At 38.1% G+C, this 17794-nt stretch overlaps 1 protein-coding gene across 1 annotated transcript; it reads right to left on the bottom strand.

Moving 5' to 3' along the window:
* Window positions 1-16239: 16239 nt before the first annotated feature.
* On the bottom strand, window positions 16240-17502 carry LOC123675337. The gene is made up of 2 exons (XM_045610686.1): window positions 16567-17502; window positions 16240-16392 (listed from the first exon to the last, which is right to left on the bottom strand). Exons 1-2 carry the CDS (start codon window positions 17500-17502, stop codon window positions 16240-16242), a joined length of 1089 nt encoding a protein of 362 aa, XP_045466642.1.
* Window positions 17503-17794: the final 292 nt, after the last annotated feature.

Here is a 17794-nt window from a genome sequence, read left to right as displayed (position 1 = left end):
CCTCAATACAAACTAGATCTTCAGGATAAGAAAAATTGAAGAAAACAGAAGGCAATTAGAAATATATCCTTATGAACCAAGCTGATTTTTTTTTAATTATAACAAAGTACTATTCCTTAAAACTGTAGATATTTATGGAATGAGTTCATCAAAATTCTCAATGACACTTTTTTATTTCGGATTAGATATTCAAAATTCATTCCATTTAATTCATAAGGGTTTTTAACAATTCAAAAAATGAGGATATTTTCAAAACCTAAAAGACAGTTCTTGTTTCTCAACTCTGTTCTTATTATAAAGAAACCGTCTTTACAACCATAATCATAGGTGACCATTTGACAATCATTTCATTTCATCAAAATGTCGAAAATGCGGCTGCATATTCCGACACGCACTAGTAGAACTCGAGAAAGAAACGAGATCATCCCAATGCGTTACAAATTCATTCAATCTGGGCTGAGGGGCTAATACGTTCTCTATATTTTTACTACGATAGACCACGCCCACCCGCTCTTGCCCCTTCACGTTGCGACCCCTGTGCTTCCCAAGCAGTGTGGTGTAAACAGACTCTTAAGTAGGGGAGAGTCCGAGTCGAGTACCCCGGGACATCGGGTATCGCGGGACATTCAAATTTTTTTACGTTCTTAGGTCCAATAGTACAATCTGTGCTTGGCGGGATGTACTTTTACTATTGAAAAACAAGTCTCAGACAGTTGGTGTAGCTGGGGCAAGCGAGTGTGAAGTTAACAATATTTTTACATTTTCCCCGCAATTTTGATCGTTCAGTGTAAACTTTTGGTGTGTGTTAGGAGATGGTCAGGTGAGCTAATGTGTTTCTACCTTATGTAGATTATAATTTAGGGATCCTAAAATCGATTTGTATTTAAAATCCGCCAAAAAATCGAGTGGTTAGAAGTCGTCACTGCCCTAACGATTTTTTGCATTTCGGGTAACCTGGGACATATTGAATTCGGGTACCTTGGGACAATTCAAAGAATGTTTAGTTGTGTATTTTTGTTACAGAATGCCAAAATTCAAGGGCAGGCCGACTGATCGTCGTTCCTCGACTGAAGAAAACCTCATTCGGGCTATAAAATATGTAACAGAAGAGCACCACGCGATAAGAGATGCAGCTAAAAGGTTTGATTTACCAAAATATACCTTACACAGACGAGTCACAGCTATAAACAATGGTTTGGAAATACATTCAAAACCTAAAATTGGAAGGTATGAAGCCACGTTTCCTTTGAAATATGAAAATCTTCTTGTTGAACATGTCAAAGATATGGATAATAGATTGATGCCATTTACAAAAAAAGAATTTCTCAAACTCGCTTTTGATTTAGCAGTAAATTCAAAAATTGAACATAGATTCAATACTCATAAAAAGACTGCAGGAAAGGATTTTTATTACGGATTCGTGAAGCGGCATCCTGATCTGTCATTGAGATCGCCAGAAGCTACTAGCTTGGCCAGAGCTGTTGGTTTCAATAAGCCACAAGTTGATCTGTTTTTTGACAAGCTTGAAATTCTTATGGATACTCACAATTTCCCTCCATCTTGTATATTCAATGCAGATGAGACAGGCGTCTCATGTGTCCATAAAAATGAGAAAGTATTATCCCAAAAAGGAAAAAGACAAGTTGGAAAAATGACATCAGCTGAAAGAGGACACAATGTGACAGTTATGGTTTGTATGAATGTCACAGGTACCTTCATCCCTCCACTACTTATATTTAAGAGGCAAAGAATGAATTATAGGTTAATGTTCAGTGCACCAAATGAAGCTATTGGTGTGGCACAAACTAATGGGTGGATGGACAGTTCCGTATTTCTAATATGGCTTAAACATTTTGTAAAATATTCTCACCCAACTAAATCTAATCCCATTCTTCTAATTTTGGATGGGCATGGTAGCCACAAAGATCTTGAGGTAATTTTGTATGCTCGTGAAAATCATTCCACATGCTTAGTACTCCGCCTCATACTACACACAAAATACAGCCATTGGATAGAACATTCATGAAACCTTTCAAACTATCTTACAGTGAAGCTTGTTCTATGTGGATGAGATCCCATCCTGGTGCGAGGATAGGGCAATATGACATAGCAGGTTTAGTTGCGCAGGCTTTTTCCCAGACTGCTCGCTTAGATATTGCACAGAAGGGCTTTCAATGTACTGGAATATATCCATTTCATAGGAACATATTTACAGACTTGGATTTCCTTCCATCTATGATCACTGATGTTCCAACCACCGGCAAAATATTTGAAAAAGAAGATATTGCCAATCCAGCAAATCATGAAACCGATAAACCTTCTATACAAAAGAAAAAGATAAACACGCAGCATGAACACTCAGAATCTGCGATCAATGAACAAATTACCAGTTTTGCCGAAGTTCATTCCATACCATCAATATCTAAAGAAGCCGCCAATCATAAAACAGTTGAAGGCTCTATCGAAATGGAGCAAATGGATAGGATGGATTTCCAGCATGGAGATTCGGGATCTACGATTAATACACAAATTAAGACCATTGTTGCTGAAATTCACCCCTTACCTTCAAAATGTAGACAATCTGTCAACCATAAAAACCACCGTCATCTCCTGCTAAAAATAATCGAAGTTCTAACTGGCGAACATCTTCATTTTCGCTGAATATTGAAACGGCTAAAACGCTCTTAAAAGAAATATCATCTATTCCGGGCTGTAGCAAGAGAAGATTGGACAAGAGAAGAAGGAAAGCCCAACGGAGTGAAATTCTTACATCTACCCCTTACAAAAATTCTTTAGAAGAGAAACAGGTGCGATCTAAAGAAGTCGAAATTAAAAAAGTATCAAAAAAAGTTAAATTCGATGGAATTACAGCTAAAAATAAAACAACAAAAATGATGAATAAAAGCACAACACTGAATAAAGAAAATTATATGAACAACAATAATGATAGTTCAAATAAAGATTATTCTTGCTTAATTTGCCAGGAAAATTTCGGAGAAGATTGGATACAATCTCAGAAATGTAAAGAATGGGCACATGAAGACTGCGCAGACCTCGATTTGAAGTCATTTTTTTATACATGTGACGTTTGTAAAGATTAACCCAGTTAAATTGCTTCTTTCAATAAAGTTATTTGATACATTTTCATCTTTGATTACCTGTCCCATGCTACCCTCCACAATTAAGAGTCTCAAAAAATGTAGCGTTTTGTTATGCATTGAAAACTGGATTGGGGTCATTTCTTAAAAATTATTTCATTTAAAATATTGATTCTCCTTTTCTTGGGATGATCTAGTTATGCCAATTTCCATTTTTTTGTATGTACTTTTCCTCAAAAAAATTAAAAAGCTTAGGTGTCCCGTACTACCCGACTTTCCCCTACAATCAAATTGGTTCTCGACCGCGAATAAACAAAGGGTAGAAATAAGTGTTTCAACGTTAATTCGGTGGTCGCAAACTAATATTCAGAAAGTAGATATATAAATGAATCAGGGTATCGAAATAAAAACGAAAATGATCCAACAGAAATATATCGGTTGACATAAACAATTATTGAAGTAACATTGGTTCTCGACCACTTTGGTCGAGAAATAAAAGATACAAATTTTCCAATACCTGTTCGCGACCGCCGAATATTTAACAAAAAAATATACATTTATCTGCTTCTTGATTGAAATACAATCAAAGATATATCTTATAGTTGATATGGAACAAAATATACAAACATAATTCATTTAAAATAAGAAATAATAACTATTTCCTGGTCATTTATCACAAAGCACTTTTCTAAGAGAAGACGAGAAAGAACCCTCTTCTATGATAGACGATTATAAACTAATTTTTAGCGCGAAAACTTTGACCTATACCCCTACTATGCAAACTATCTTGGAAGGGTAGAATGGTCGAGAACCAATACCGCGAAAATATTTCGCACTACATGATATATTTTTATTATTATTTTATCTCAAATCACGGAATGGTCGAGAACCAGTGCCGGTCGGCTAACCAGTGCATTTACCCTACCGACCTACCAATTAGCAATAATTATTCGAATCCCCCATGGCTATGATCTCTTTTGTTTTATTCTTGAGAAACATTTTATTCTCCTCTATGACGTTACTACTTGTTTGCATATGCGATTTATCTAGTGCTACTGTTTTTGGGTGAATCGATCAACTGTAATTCTATTAAATTGGGATAATGAAACACCGGATTTCTTAACTAATATATTGAATTTGGCTATACAAGTTATATGTTTACAAGGTAACAGCTACTAGCGTACTGGTGTATGATACCCCAATTTCCTGGGGATGTTAATCGTCGCTTTGGATTCTGTTTACCAAAGCGCCATCCAGGTCCCTGATTGGTCCACGTCTTTGTTCCTTGCCTTAAGATGATGACCATGTGTGGCGTCTACGTGGCGCCGAGGATGTGTGCCAGTTCTATTTTTAGCACTCGCTGATACCTGCAGGGGTTGGCTTTTCGACCTAAATGCGTCTTTGTGAATATTCAACTGTCCGTAAAGTTTGTGTGAAATTCACTTGACGCAACATACCGCCCCCCTTGAAAGCTCAGCCTTTCAACAACGTCCGAAACTGCAGGCAGAGTACCCTAACACTAAAAAAAAATGTCAATTTTCGACCGGTAAAACACTAAGTACCGATACCGGTCGTTTGAATAATCCTTTAGCGGTTCTCACTGTCACTACACTACACGCACTATACTGTCCTTACAATGGTGCGTTTCGGTGATTCCGGCTAATTCCCAATTTTGAGGAGGTGTGTTGTTCTCCTTCAATGATACCATTGTCCCTGGTTGCTGGTTCCCAAACTCGATCGTCACCTGAAGAGACTTTTTGATTCGATTTGTAGTCTCGAATCGTAGATCTTCTTGCGGTGTTGATACACGAAAATGACCTGATGTGAGTACATTCAGGACCAAAGGATCATAGGATAGAGGTTTTTGAAGGTCGAGAGTTTAAGCACTCCTCTACCTGTACAATGACTGTTTGAAACTCATTATATGTTAGCCTCTCATTACCTAAAACTCAAAAAGTGCGGTGCTCGTGGTAGTATAAAATGCCATTTTGTCATATGGCTTGAAAAATATTCCGAAAATTCATCCTGAATCTTATCCGATTTCAAAAAATCATTTAATTTCAAGAGTTCCCGCTTTGCTCCAATAAGATTCATCCCGTTATCCGAATAAATATTTTGAATCAAACTTCTAATTGCACAATAAATCGCCTAAAATCATTCATAAATGATTCCCTGCTCAAGTTCGGAGCTGGTTCCAAATGAAGTGCCTTTGTCTAAATGTAAACAAATGAATATAAATATGAATTCATGTATTTTTTCCCTGATAGATTGCCCATAAAGTAATTCGAGCTTAAAGGTTTATTGCAAAAACAAGTTAGAAATTTAAATCTCTGCTTCTTTCTGACGGTACTGACCCTATATTTAATTAGTCTCAATGAAAGAAGAGATTGCGCTCCCAGATGCATATTCCCGTTATGCTCATGCTTGAAGTTAAGTTCTGTTAAATGCTTAACCGAATGACCGAATTCTTCAGGTTCACAAATTTGTTGAATTCGCTTTTCTAAAACAACATTAGTTGAAAAATTGCAAACAACTTTATTCGTCCGTGAATCCCCATTTTTACTTTTATTTGCCCTGCTATTATCCATCCCAACTTCTTTTTTTGTAATGTTGGTTTTCCCTTGCCAAAATTGATCTGACCCGCACAGATTAAATTCCAAAATACAGAGCCACCCAATATCCCATCGATTTTATCGGGTTCTGCAAACGACTCATCTGCCAAGTTGACATGTTTCGGAATAGTAAATCGGCTTGTATCGATTTTTCTTGTTGGAATACTGTCAGATATTTTCTCTATAACTAGAAATGTAGAATTGAATTTAAAGTTCTTGAACCTTGAATGAACCGACATGTTAACGGAAGATCTTGTATGAGACATTACGTTTCCAATACCAATAACTGGTATATTTACCCGATTCCGTGACAGGTTTAGTTTTTCAGCGAATTCTCTAGTTACAAAATTCGACTAGCTTCCTGAATCTAAAAGTATTCTGCCCAGATGTAGATTTCCTTCCGAACCCGCAAAGTAAACAATTGCCGTTGACAATAGAACGTCTGATCCTTGTCTGACCGTGAAATTGTGTACCGACTCTTCCTTAACGACCTTCGGAACTCTTTGACCATCTGTATTTTCAAGACCCCGAATTGAGGGATGCCTTACCGTCACACATGAATAATTGTGAGAGGTACCCCTGAAGTTTCATTTGCCAGAATATCTTCACTTTGTTGTGATTCTTGTGGTTGAGTAATTGCATGCAACAATGTGTTGTGCTTATTTCCGCAGTGCCTGCAACCGCCGCGTTTGCAGTCTTGCGCCCTATGTCCTGTTGAAGACAGTTCCAACAAGAATTTGACCGTCTTACTTCATTTCTCCTATCACTGATTGATAGTCTCAAGAATTTTTCACAAATAAATAGAGAATGGTTTTCCTTACATATTGCACATGACTTGAAAGATGACATGAACGCCGTCGATGTTCTTTCAAACCTTGGTTTATCGCCTTGTACCCCTGTTCTATTTGACTATTGTTTCAAGAAGAACGCACCTTTCCTCTAAAAATTGAAAAAACTCTTCCATGCTCGCAAATTTATTTACTTTACCCGATTTTTGCCGTTCCCTTCTTGTGACAGGATCTAGTTTGGCTTCGAGAGTAAAAATCAGTAAAGTTTCCCAATGATCTACCGGTTGACCCAATGACCTAAGAGCCCTCAAATCCCTTCTAATTTCCTGATTTGACCATATGATTTCTTCAATATGGGCGGAAATTTATGGAGAGATTCTATGTGAGTCAATGCGATCATCTTTTTGTTCTCAAATCTGGTCTTGAGCAATGACCAGGCCTCGTTATAGTTGTCAGACGAAACTTCTAAAGACCGAATGACTTCCGCAGCTTCGCCTTTAAGAGCATTCTTCAAATAATAGAATTTTTGAATGTCTGTTGAACCTTTGTTTGAATGAATTAGCGCATTGAAACTATCGTAGAACTCTAACCAGTTTTTGTACGAACCTCGAAACTCTGGAATTTGCATTGTGGGCAATTTAACATTCCTTTCTGCAATAATATTTTCACTTGAGTAAAGTGAACCCTTCATGAATTGTGAGATCTTTGTATCCGCGAGAGCAATTGATTCAAAATACGCATCCTGAAACGCGATCCTCTCTTGTTCCTGCAAGTCAGGATGATTAATGTCGAGTTCTTCAATTTGTATTTGCAAATTTTCGAACTCGTTCCACAACTCTTTGCAATTTTCTAACCGTGCCGGGATTTGGCCTGCCTTTTCTGACTCGATAGTCTTCAAAAAAGCTTCAAATCGAGTTAATTGAGCTTTAACTCAGGGCCCCCGCAACCGCACGTGCAACGCGTGCACCGCACGCGGGCGCCATTCTAAAAGGGCGCCAAAACCTCTTATAGACCGCATGAAGAACCGAGGGACCAAAGGTTTTCGAAAAAGATTCTTTCAAATTTTTTTAACAATTTTTCTTTCCAAACTTCTTTTTTGCAATTTATACAAGTTTCCGAACGTCGCAATAGGCATGAAATAGCCAGATATTGGTTTAAAAAAACGCATACTCGATGCTTATCCTAGGGCATTTTTTGCGCCATGTGCTGCACACAGCTTAAATTCAACTGAAAATGATGCTGCTAAGGTTTCAAATGAAACAGTGGACTCTTTTGATATTGTACAAGAACTTTATATATATTTCATCATTTCATCCACAAGAAGATTGGAATGTTATAAAAAAGTATGATCTCAGTTACATCTAAAACCCCTAAGTGATACTAGATGGTCAAGAAGAATTGATGCTAAAGTTTTATTCTATTCAAATATGTTATAGCCTTTTAGAAATAGCAGAAAATGATACTTTTAACATGGAAACTAGACATAAAGCAAGTTCACTCTTATTAAATATTCAATCTTTTGAATTGATTTGATATTCAATCTTTTAAATTTATTTGTAGTATAATAATTTGGTATGATGCTTCATTCCAGATTAATATTTCAAGCAAAATGATGCAAAGTGTATCAATTGACATTAAAGTGTTAAGTGTGCCAAAACTATTTGAAGAAGTTGATAATTTCAAAAATTATATAGATGATAATGTTTTCGAGGAAAAACTTGCTGCAGCTGGAAAACTAGTGGCTGCTCGTGAGAAAGAGCAATGTTTATGCTTTTATGAATAATTTATAGAAGAATAAATTTTAAGTTTTGAAACATCTGTAGTTTCATAACAAAATTAAAACATAATGCAATTTTAGTCGAATGCAAAAATGAAATAATGAAAAATTCAAGAAATGTATTATGTAACAACTGACAGCATAAGGTTCTTAAGGCAATGACAGTTGCTGATAGATTTTTAACCATTCTACACTAAATTCTCAACAAAACCTAAAAAAAAATTTGCCGAATACCCAGCAGTGCTTTTCTCCACCTCCCCCCTTTAAGGAGCGCCAAAATATGTTTGGCACGCGGGCGTTGATGACCCTTGCGGGGGCCCTGCTTTAACTACACCCCTGCGTTCAATTAAAACATTCAATTCCGACATTTTGTGAGAAATAATGAGAGTCTAATTTATTCAATAATTTTAACCAGTCAATGCACTGATAAATCGTACCAAAGTAAATGAGGAAGGAAAGGAAAATGTACTCACAATCCGTCCTTTTTTTATACCTTGAATGATTATAGCTAGCTACCAATTTGCTGCTGGGTATCCAGTAATCCTATGTGTCCGTTTGTATTGTCCCCCAGGTGGAACTCCGAAATCTGCCTTGATTACGCTGTTGCGTTGATTGTGTTGCTGTGTTCTCCCCAAATGGAACACCGAAATGCCTTGAATACGCTGAACTCTGCTACCGTTTGCACTTGTACACCTCAGCGTTGTTTTCCGATTTTACAACACTACCCGTCGAAATCTTTCGCAATGTTCACTATCCGGCTCGAAGGACCAATGTTTATTGGTTCAATCGATCAACTATAATTCTATTAAATTGGGATAATGAAACACCGGATTCCTTAACAAATATAATGAATTTGGCTGTACAAGTTATATGTTTACAAGGTAACAGCTACTAGCGCACTGGTGTATGATACCCCAATTTCCTGGGGATGTTAATCGTCGCCTTGGATTCTGCATACCAAAGCGCCATCCAGGTCCCTGATTGGTCCACGTCTTTGTTCCTTTGTTCCTTGCCCTAAGATGATGACCATGTGTGGCGTCTACGAGGCGCCGAGGATGTGTGCCAGTTCTATTTTTAGCCCTCGCTGATACCTGCAGGGGTTGGCTTTTCGACCTAAATGCGTCTTTGTGAATATTCAACTGTCCGTAAAGTTTGTGTGAAATTCACTTGACGCAACAGCTACCTTCATTGCTGTGAATACCTACAATTATTATCAAGGGCGTAGAAATAGAGGGGGGACTTGGGGTACTTACCCCCCCCCCAAGATTCCCAAAATATAACATTTCAGAATTCTCTGAAAGAGGGAAATTTTTCCATAATAAGAAGAAAATCATTTTACTTTCCTCTGAAATCGACACGGAGCACAAAAACGGACCCTTTTAAGGTTTATGAGTTTATTATCGCTTTAAAGATAATAATATCATTCTTGTCACAAAATTTCAATACTGTAGTTATCAAAGTACTGAACTGAGTAATTCGCATCGAGAAATTGTCTGGGCCGTGTTATACAATTGATTGTGATTCATTCAAATTGCAATTCAATTGTGCAGATATCAGTTTTGAATTGATTATATTTAAACGGTATTCCTGTTGTGTACAAATGAAAATGTCAGATTTCTCGGAACATTTTGAGAGAAAAGTCCTATAACATGAATCTGCAAACGCTTTGGTTTTGAGATACCGGTGTTTTATTTTCTCATAGCACCTTCCCTTCACAAGATATTAAACTTGAATTAGCATAGATCATCCGATTTGAAGTTTTCATCTTGTGATATGCTTATTTTGTATGCAAATCTACAGGATGATATTTTTTCTGGAAGGGTACCTGCTTCTTTCCACCAGAACTATTTTTTGGTGAAGCACTGGTTCTATGGGAAAATGTGAAGAGAAACTCTGGTCTAGTACAACACTTTTCGGTTTGTTGTAGTTTTGTCGTATTTGCTATCGATTTCGAGAAAAAATTTAATCAGCTCTCTGGTAATTCTCAGAACAATGAATAAACAGTGTAAAATCTGTAATGAGATCGTTAATCGTAAGAACCCCGGTATTCAATGTGGTGCGTCATGCGATCGTTTTTTCCACGTTAAATGTGTTGGTTTGACTAATAAACAGTTAGAAAGTCTTCGTATGGACGGAATCTCCTGGAGTTGCCCGGATTGTCGCTGTCCCGTAGCCGGTTCGAGACGATCGCTGGCCTCGTCTATCTGTATTCCATCACCACCCACTAGGCGACTTCTCTCAACTATGAGGGAAAGAGTAACAGAGACCTTATGGTCGCCATGGACCGAATATATTCCGAACTAAGGGCCATTAAAGAACAGCACATCAATTTAATCACCTCTGTAAACTTTTTGTAACAATACTCACTAAACCTACCCTGCTGCTTCTTAGGTTTCGGGCATAAAGCCTATAAACCATTTATCTCTAGGTCGGATAAATTTCTACTGGCACACTATTGTGCTGGGTTATTCGGGAGTCCTTTTTATTCGAATTCTTTTTTCAATTTGATGTATTTTCTTGAGGTTACTATATATTTAGGTCATCGTTTCGCAATTGATCCCTGGGTCTTTTGCGGTATGTATTCATTCTTCTTGCATCTTCGGCAGGGTCGTAATCAATTAATCTTCTCAATTCTTCGTTGGTATTGTTGCGTCAAGTGAATTTCAAACAAACTTTACGGACAGTTGAATATTCACAAAGACGGATCTAGGTCGAAAAACCTACCCCTGCAGGTACAGCGACGGCTAGAAATAGAACAAGAGCATCCTTGTCGTCACATATGGTCATCGTTAAGCCACATGTTAGGGCAAGGAACAAAGGAACAAAGACGTGGACCAATCAGGGACCTGGATGGCGCTTTTGTATGCAGAATCCTAGGCGAACATTAACATCCCCAGGAAATTGGGGTACCATAGACCACCAGTACGCTAGTAGCTGTTACCTTGTAAACATATAACTTGTACAGCCAAATTCATTATATTAGTTAAGAAATCCGGTGTTTTATTATCCCAATTTAATAGAATTGAAGTTGACCGATTCAACCAACTAACCATTGGTCCTTCGAGCCGGATTTTGAACATCGCGAAAGATTTCGACGGGTAGTGTTGTAAAATCGGGAAACAACGCTAAGGTGTACAAGTGCAAACGGTAGCAGAGTTCAGCGTATTCAAGGCATTTTGGTGTTCCATTTGGGGAGAACACAGCAACACAATCAAGCATAATCAAGGAAGTTTTTTGGAGTTCCACTAGGGGGACGACACAGCAACAAAAAACTTACAATAAAGGCGATTTCAAGGCATTTGTAGAAGTTCCACCTGGGGGACAATACAAACGGACACATAGGATTACTGGTTACCCAGCAGCAGATTGGTAGCTAGCTATAATCATTCAAGGTACAGAAAAAGGACGGATTGTGAGTACATTTTCCTTTCCTTCCTCATTCACTTTGGTACGATTTATCAGTGCATTGACTGGTTGAACTTATTAAATAAATTAGACTCTCATTATTTCTCAAAAAATGTCGGAATTGAATGTTTTGATTAAACGCAGAGGTGTAGTTAAAGCTCAAATAACTCGATTTGAATCCTTTTTGAAGACTATCGAGTCAGAAAAGGCAGGCCAAATCCCGGCACGGTTAGAAAAATGCAAAGAGTTGTGAAACGAGTTCGAAAATCTGCAAATACAAATCGAAGAACTCGACATCAATCATCCTGACTTGCAGGAACAAGAAAGAATCGAAAGAGACATAAATCTCTAACTTGTTTTTGCATCAAACCTTCAAGATCGAATTACATTATGGGCGATCTATCAGGGAAAAAATACGTGAATTCATATTCATATTCATTTACTTGCATTTCGACAAAGGCAGTTCATTTGGAACCAGCTCCGAACTTGAGCAGGGAATCATTTATGAATGGTTTTAGGCGATTCATTGCAATTAGAAGTTTGATTCAAAATATTTATTCGGATAACGGGACGAATTTCATTGGATCAAAGCGGGAACTACTGAAATTAGATGATTTTCTGAAATCGTACAAAAGTCAGGCTAAATTTTCGGAGTATTTTTCAAGTCATATGACACAATGGCATTTTATAATTCCACGAGCTCCGCACATTGGCGGTCTGTGGGAAGCGGCAGTAAACTCAACCAAATGTTATATCAAGGAAATTTTAGGCAATGAGAGGATAACTTATGATGAGTTTTATACAGTCATTGTACAGGTAGAGGCGTGCTTGAACTCACGACCTTTAACACCCCTCTCCAATGATCCTTTGGACCTGAATGTGCTCACACCAGGTCATTTTCTTATTGGATCACCACTTCTATCAACACCGCAAGAAGACCTACGATTCGAGAATCCAAATCGAATCAAGAAGTACCACCACCTGAAACAAATCGTACAGCATTTCTGGACCAGGTGGTCCAAGGACTACTTATCAACTCTTCAAGGTAGAACAAGGTGGCGATCGAATCAAGGAACTAGCAACATGGAACCAGGGACAATGGTATTATTAAAGGAGGACAACTCTCCTCCGCAAAAATGGGACCTAGCCAGAATCATCGAAACGCATCCTGGTAAGGACAGTATAGTGCGTGTTGTGACAGTGAGAACGGCTAAAGGATTATTTAAACGACCGGTATCGAGACTGTGTTTTACCGATCGAAAATTGACATTTTTTTGAGTGTTAGGGCACTCTGCCTGCAGTTTCGGACGTTGTTGAAAGGCAGAGCTTTCAAGGGGGACGGTATGTTGCATCAAGTGAATTTCACACAAACTTTACGGACAGTTGAATATTCACAAAGACGCATCTAGGTCGAAAAACCTACCCCTGTAGGTACAGCGACGGCTAAAAATAGAACAAGAGCATCCTTGGCGTCAGATTGTCGTCACATATGGTCATCGTTAAGCTACATGTTAGGGCAAGGAACAAAGGAACAAAGACGTTGACCAATCGGGGACCTGGATGGCGCTTTTGTATGCAGAATCCAAGGCGAAAATTAACATCCCCAGGAAATTGGGGTACCATAGACCACCAGTACGCAAGTAGCTGTTACCTTGTAAACATATAACTTGTACAGCCAAATTCAATATATTAGTTAAGAAATCCGGTGTTTCATTATCTCAATTTAATAGAATTACAGTTGATCGATTCAACCAATAAACAGGTATGTTCTATCAATTTTTCTAATATTCTTTCGGCTTTTTTCTTCATTAAGCCAATTATTCTGTCCCATTTTAGGTCTCTGTGCATTTGGATGTTTCTAACAAACCAAGGGGCATCTATTGCCCATCTTAGATATTTATCTTGCGTTAATTGAATTCTCTTGATGTGATTCTTTGCCGCGTATCCCCAAGCCACTGAGCTGTACGTGAGTTGGGGTCTGGCAACGGCTTCAATTATCCTGAGTTTGGTGTTTATGTCCATTCGGCTTCTTCTTCCGATGATTGGGTATAGACGTTTCATCGCTTTGTAGGTTTTATCCACCGCATACTTAACATGTTGTTTCCACGTTAATCCCGTATCCATGATCACACCTAGGTATTTTGCTTCTTTTTGCCATTCAACTTCGTTGCCGTCAATTAATAATTTTTTCTCCATTTGTAATCTTCTCTTTTGTAGTAGGATAGCTTGACTTTTCTGTCCATTTCTTTCAATCTTCCATTTAATGCACCATTTGGTTATTTCATCTGCTGCTTATTGTAATCTTTGGTGTATGATATTTGCTCTTCTGTGTTTGACTGCTATTCCTATGTCATCCGCATAAAGGGTAAGCAAATTTCTCGGATTCCTTGGTATATCATAGATGTATATATTATATAGGAGCCTTGTAGGACACCTGCTCCTAAGTGTCTTAGCGTTAATTTTTCATCTTCTAATTTAACGTAGAAATTTCTATCCCTCAAGTAATTTCTGATGATTCGGCACATCTCAATTCAGTATCCCACTGTTCTCATCTTATAGGCTAGTCCTAGGCAGAGTATGGCAGGAATATTATACTCTGTCAAATGGTCTTGTTACATCTAGTAGTAGCAGTCCAGTAGTTTGTTTGTTTTGAAAGCCCTGGGTGATATACATTGTTAGTCGGAGAAGTTGTTGTTCAGTTGAATATTTATCTCTGATTCCGAATTGTACTGCGTTTACAATGTTAGTTACTGCAGCTATCCCTTTTTTAGGCAGATTCTTCAACATGGTGTTTTTGATTTTATGTTTTCCTGGCGCTTTCCTATTTTTCAGTTTCCTGATAAATTCTTTGATTTCTGTAGGAGAGGTTGGATTCGTCATTATTTCTTCTGATAGTGTCTTCATTTCCTCTTCATGTTCTTCTATGTTTTCTTCGAGTTCTTCATTATCGTCGTCTTCTCTATAATTAATCCTATATTCCTTTTCAATTGTGTCGGCTAAGGCATTTGCTTTGTCGTAATTTTGCCTAAGTTGTTTTTGTATTTTCCATGCGGAATGATCCATTGTGTTTAGTTCGCTTATTTGCTTATTCCATCTTCTTTTCCTCAGTTCAATGAGTGCATTTTTCAAGATTTGGCTATGTTTGTTCAGTATCAGCCTAACTGCGTTTGTTTTATAAATTATATAGGTTTTCCCCAGTCTTCTGTTGATTTTGATTAATTCTTTTTTTTTTCTCTAGGGTTCTCTCCTTCTTTGTGTCTTGTTGTTGGTTTGATTACTCTTTTCGTGCAATCCTCATATGCCTTCAGTATGTGTTCTTCTAAATCTTTCACTCTATCTTCAAGTTCTTCTGGCGTGTCAATCTGTGGTATTTTTGTAATTCTCAATTTCAAATTGTTACTGAATTTCTTCCAGTCCGTATAATCTCTCGTTTGCATTTTTTCATTACAAGGTCCTGTTCCTAGAATAAATTCAATATGGTTATGATCAGAAATTCCATCCTCTATGGTTCTCAGTGTGAAATCTTGTCTGACATTTTTCATTAATACTATGTCAATCACATCCGGTAATCCTGGACTTTTTGGGAGGTATGTCGGTGTATCTGGTCCGATTACAATTGCTCCATGTTTTTCAGCATATTTTTTCAATTTCTTTCCGTTGAGATTCTCTACTCTGCTATTCCATTCTGGTGATTTGCAATTCAGGTCTCCTATAATTATCCTCGGGTGTTGTCCTCCTAATAGACTCTGCGCATTTTCTTCAAGTAATTGTACATCTGGCGGTTTTTAAGTTGAGATTATACTTATTTCTTCTTTGTCCAATTTTAGGTTGACTTTTATTGTTTCTATTTACATATCGGGGGTGGCTCTTTCAACGTTATGGTTGATGCCTCTCTTGACAATCAATGCCACGCCACTTCCATCTACCGTATCCGGTGTATCGTTTCTATGTACCACGTAATTTTGATACGATATTTTATCCTTTGATGTTAGCCTTATTTCTTGCAAGGCAATTATATCTGGATCTTCTTCTGCTATCAGTTTTTCTAATTGGGTTTTTCGTGATTTCACGCCATTTATGTTCCATGACACTATCTTGATATTCTTCCTTTGTTTCGTAAGGTTCATTAACTCGTTTTACCAAATAAATTGTTCATTTTCGAATCTATTACGGATTCGAATTTCTTCATTATTCTACTGAACAGTTTTTCGGTGATTCTATCTAATTCATCGACACACTCATTCTGTTCCACTCTCTTTTGTGTGGGCTGAGTCGTGAATATGCGCGTTGAATAGATTTATAGCAAGAAGAGGAAAACCATCAAAAATATATTCGAATAACGGCTCCAATTTCAAGGGAGCCCATAATTATTTTCTAGAATTGCATGATTTGTTAACGAACAAGGACCACCCTTTCGGGAACGAGGAATAGACTGTATCGGGTTTACGTGTATATTTTGCTTGGTTACAAGGTTTACAACTGTGGTGTGCGGCGCGTGGTTACTTACGGGAACGTGTTGATCCCTTGACGGTTGGGACCAGGGAGGAAGAAGGACTCTCTCAGTCTCTCCTACTAGGGGTGTAATTGTTGAGACAGGGGGAGGGGGTTTGCCAGGCTGCCATGTTGAGCACAGTGGCGCCGCATCTAATAGTCATGTTTGACCACGGTATAAATTCTATACAGCCTGGCTTGACTGTACATAGGCCGCCCACCTTGAAAGAATCGATTTCAAATATTAAATTTAGAGAAACATTACATGAACTCAATATATACAATTGAAATCACTCAATAATAATTATTGATTACAAGATAATGTACAAATGTTTTCGAGAGTTCACACTTCATGAATACAACAAGTCCTTTTTGTCTATCGGGAGCGCACACACCTTGTTCGTGGAACGTTTGAACACACTTCCATTAGATAGCCCTACGGACATAACGTGGGGCACCTTATCAGCTCCTGGGTGGATGTCGACTATACGTCCCATGAGCCGGCGAAGTGGTGGAATGTTGTCCTCCTTCAGAACGACTAAGTCGCCTATCTTGGGTGTAGCATCTGGTGTCCTCCACTTATGCCTCTGTTGCAGCTGTGTCAAGTATTCCTTGGACCATCGTGACCAAAAATGCTGCGTGAGCTGCTGAGTACATTGGTAACGAGACAATTTATTTAGATTAATGTCTCGGACATCTTTCTGTGGAGGAGCGGCTAAAGAGTCGCCAATTAAAAAATGCGCTGGGGTTAGATGTAGGTAGTCGTCTGGGTCGGACGACAGGGGGGAAAGTGGTCTCGAGTTGAGGCACGACTCAATCAGCGTCAAAATTGTGTACATTTCCTCATACGTTATTGAAGCGATGCCTAAAATTCGTTTCAAATGGTACTTTGTCGATTTTACGGCTGCTTCCCAAATACCTCCCATATGTGGGGATTTCGCAGGTATAAACGACCACTCAATCGAGTGTGGCGTAAGGAAGTTAAATAATTTTTTATTGTGGACCTTGTTCGTTAACAAATCATGCAATTCTAGAAAATAATTACGGGCTCCCTTAAAATTGGAGCCGTTATCCGAATATATTTTTGATGGTTTTCCTCTTCTTGCTATAAATCTATTCAACGCGTTGTTGAAACTCTCGGTGGATAAATCTTTCACTAGTTCGATGTGAATAGCACGTGTTGAGAAGCATACAAAAATGCATATGTATGCCTTCACGAATTTGGTTCTGCGAAGTGTTCTTTCTTTAATTATTATTGGGCCTGCATAATCAACTCCGCAGTGCGAGAATGGTCTGCTGGGTGTGACCCTAGCGCTAGGTAATTCACCCATTAGAAATCTCGTGGTTTTTGGATTAGCTCTGAAGCATTTAATACATTCCCTTACTACTCTTTTTACCAAATTCTTTCCATCGATTGGCCAATAATTTAATCTAATCAGCGACAGTAAGTTTTGGACACCTGCATGTAAATGCTTCATATGCTCAGATTTTAAAATTAATTTAGTTAACTGGTGTTGCTTTGGCAAGATTATCGGGTGCCTTTGTGAGAATGGTATGTCAGAATGACTCAATCTACCTCCGACTCTGAGTATATGATGGGCGTCTAAAAAAGGGTTGAGACTG

The sequence above is a fragment of the Harmonia axyridis genome, chromosome 3 (assembly GCF_914767665.1).
Source record: "Harmonia axyridis chromosome 3, icHarAxyr1.1, whole genome shotgun sequence".
NCBI classification, from domain to species: Eukaryota; Metazoa; Arthropoda; class Insecta; order Coleoptera; family Coccinellidae; genus Harmonia; species Harmonia axyridis.
Note: the sequence above shows the minus strand (reverse complement) of the source record. Positions and strands in the feature narration are given on the sequence as shown.

Coding starts and splice junctions, on each gene's coding strand:
- LOC123675337 (XM_045610686.1), bottom strand. CDS start 17,502: ATGGGTGAATTACCTAGCGCTAGGGTCACACCCAGCAGACCATTCTCG. Junction 16,393..16,566: donor TCAAACGTTCCACGAACAAG/GTGTGTGCGCTC, acceptor GATTCTTTCAAG/GTGGGCGGCCTATGTACAGT.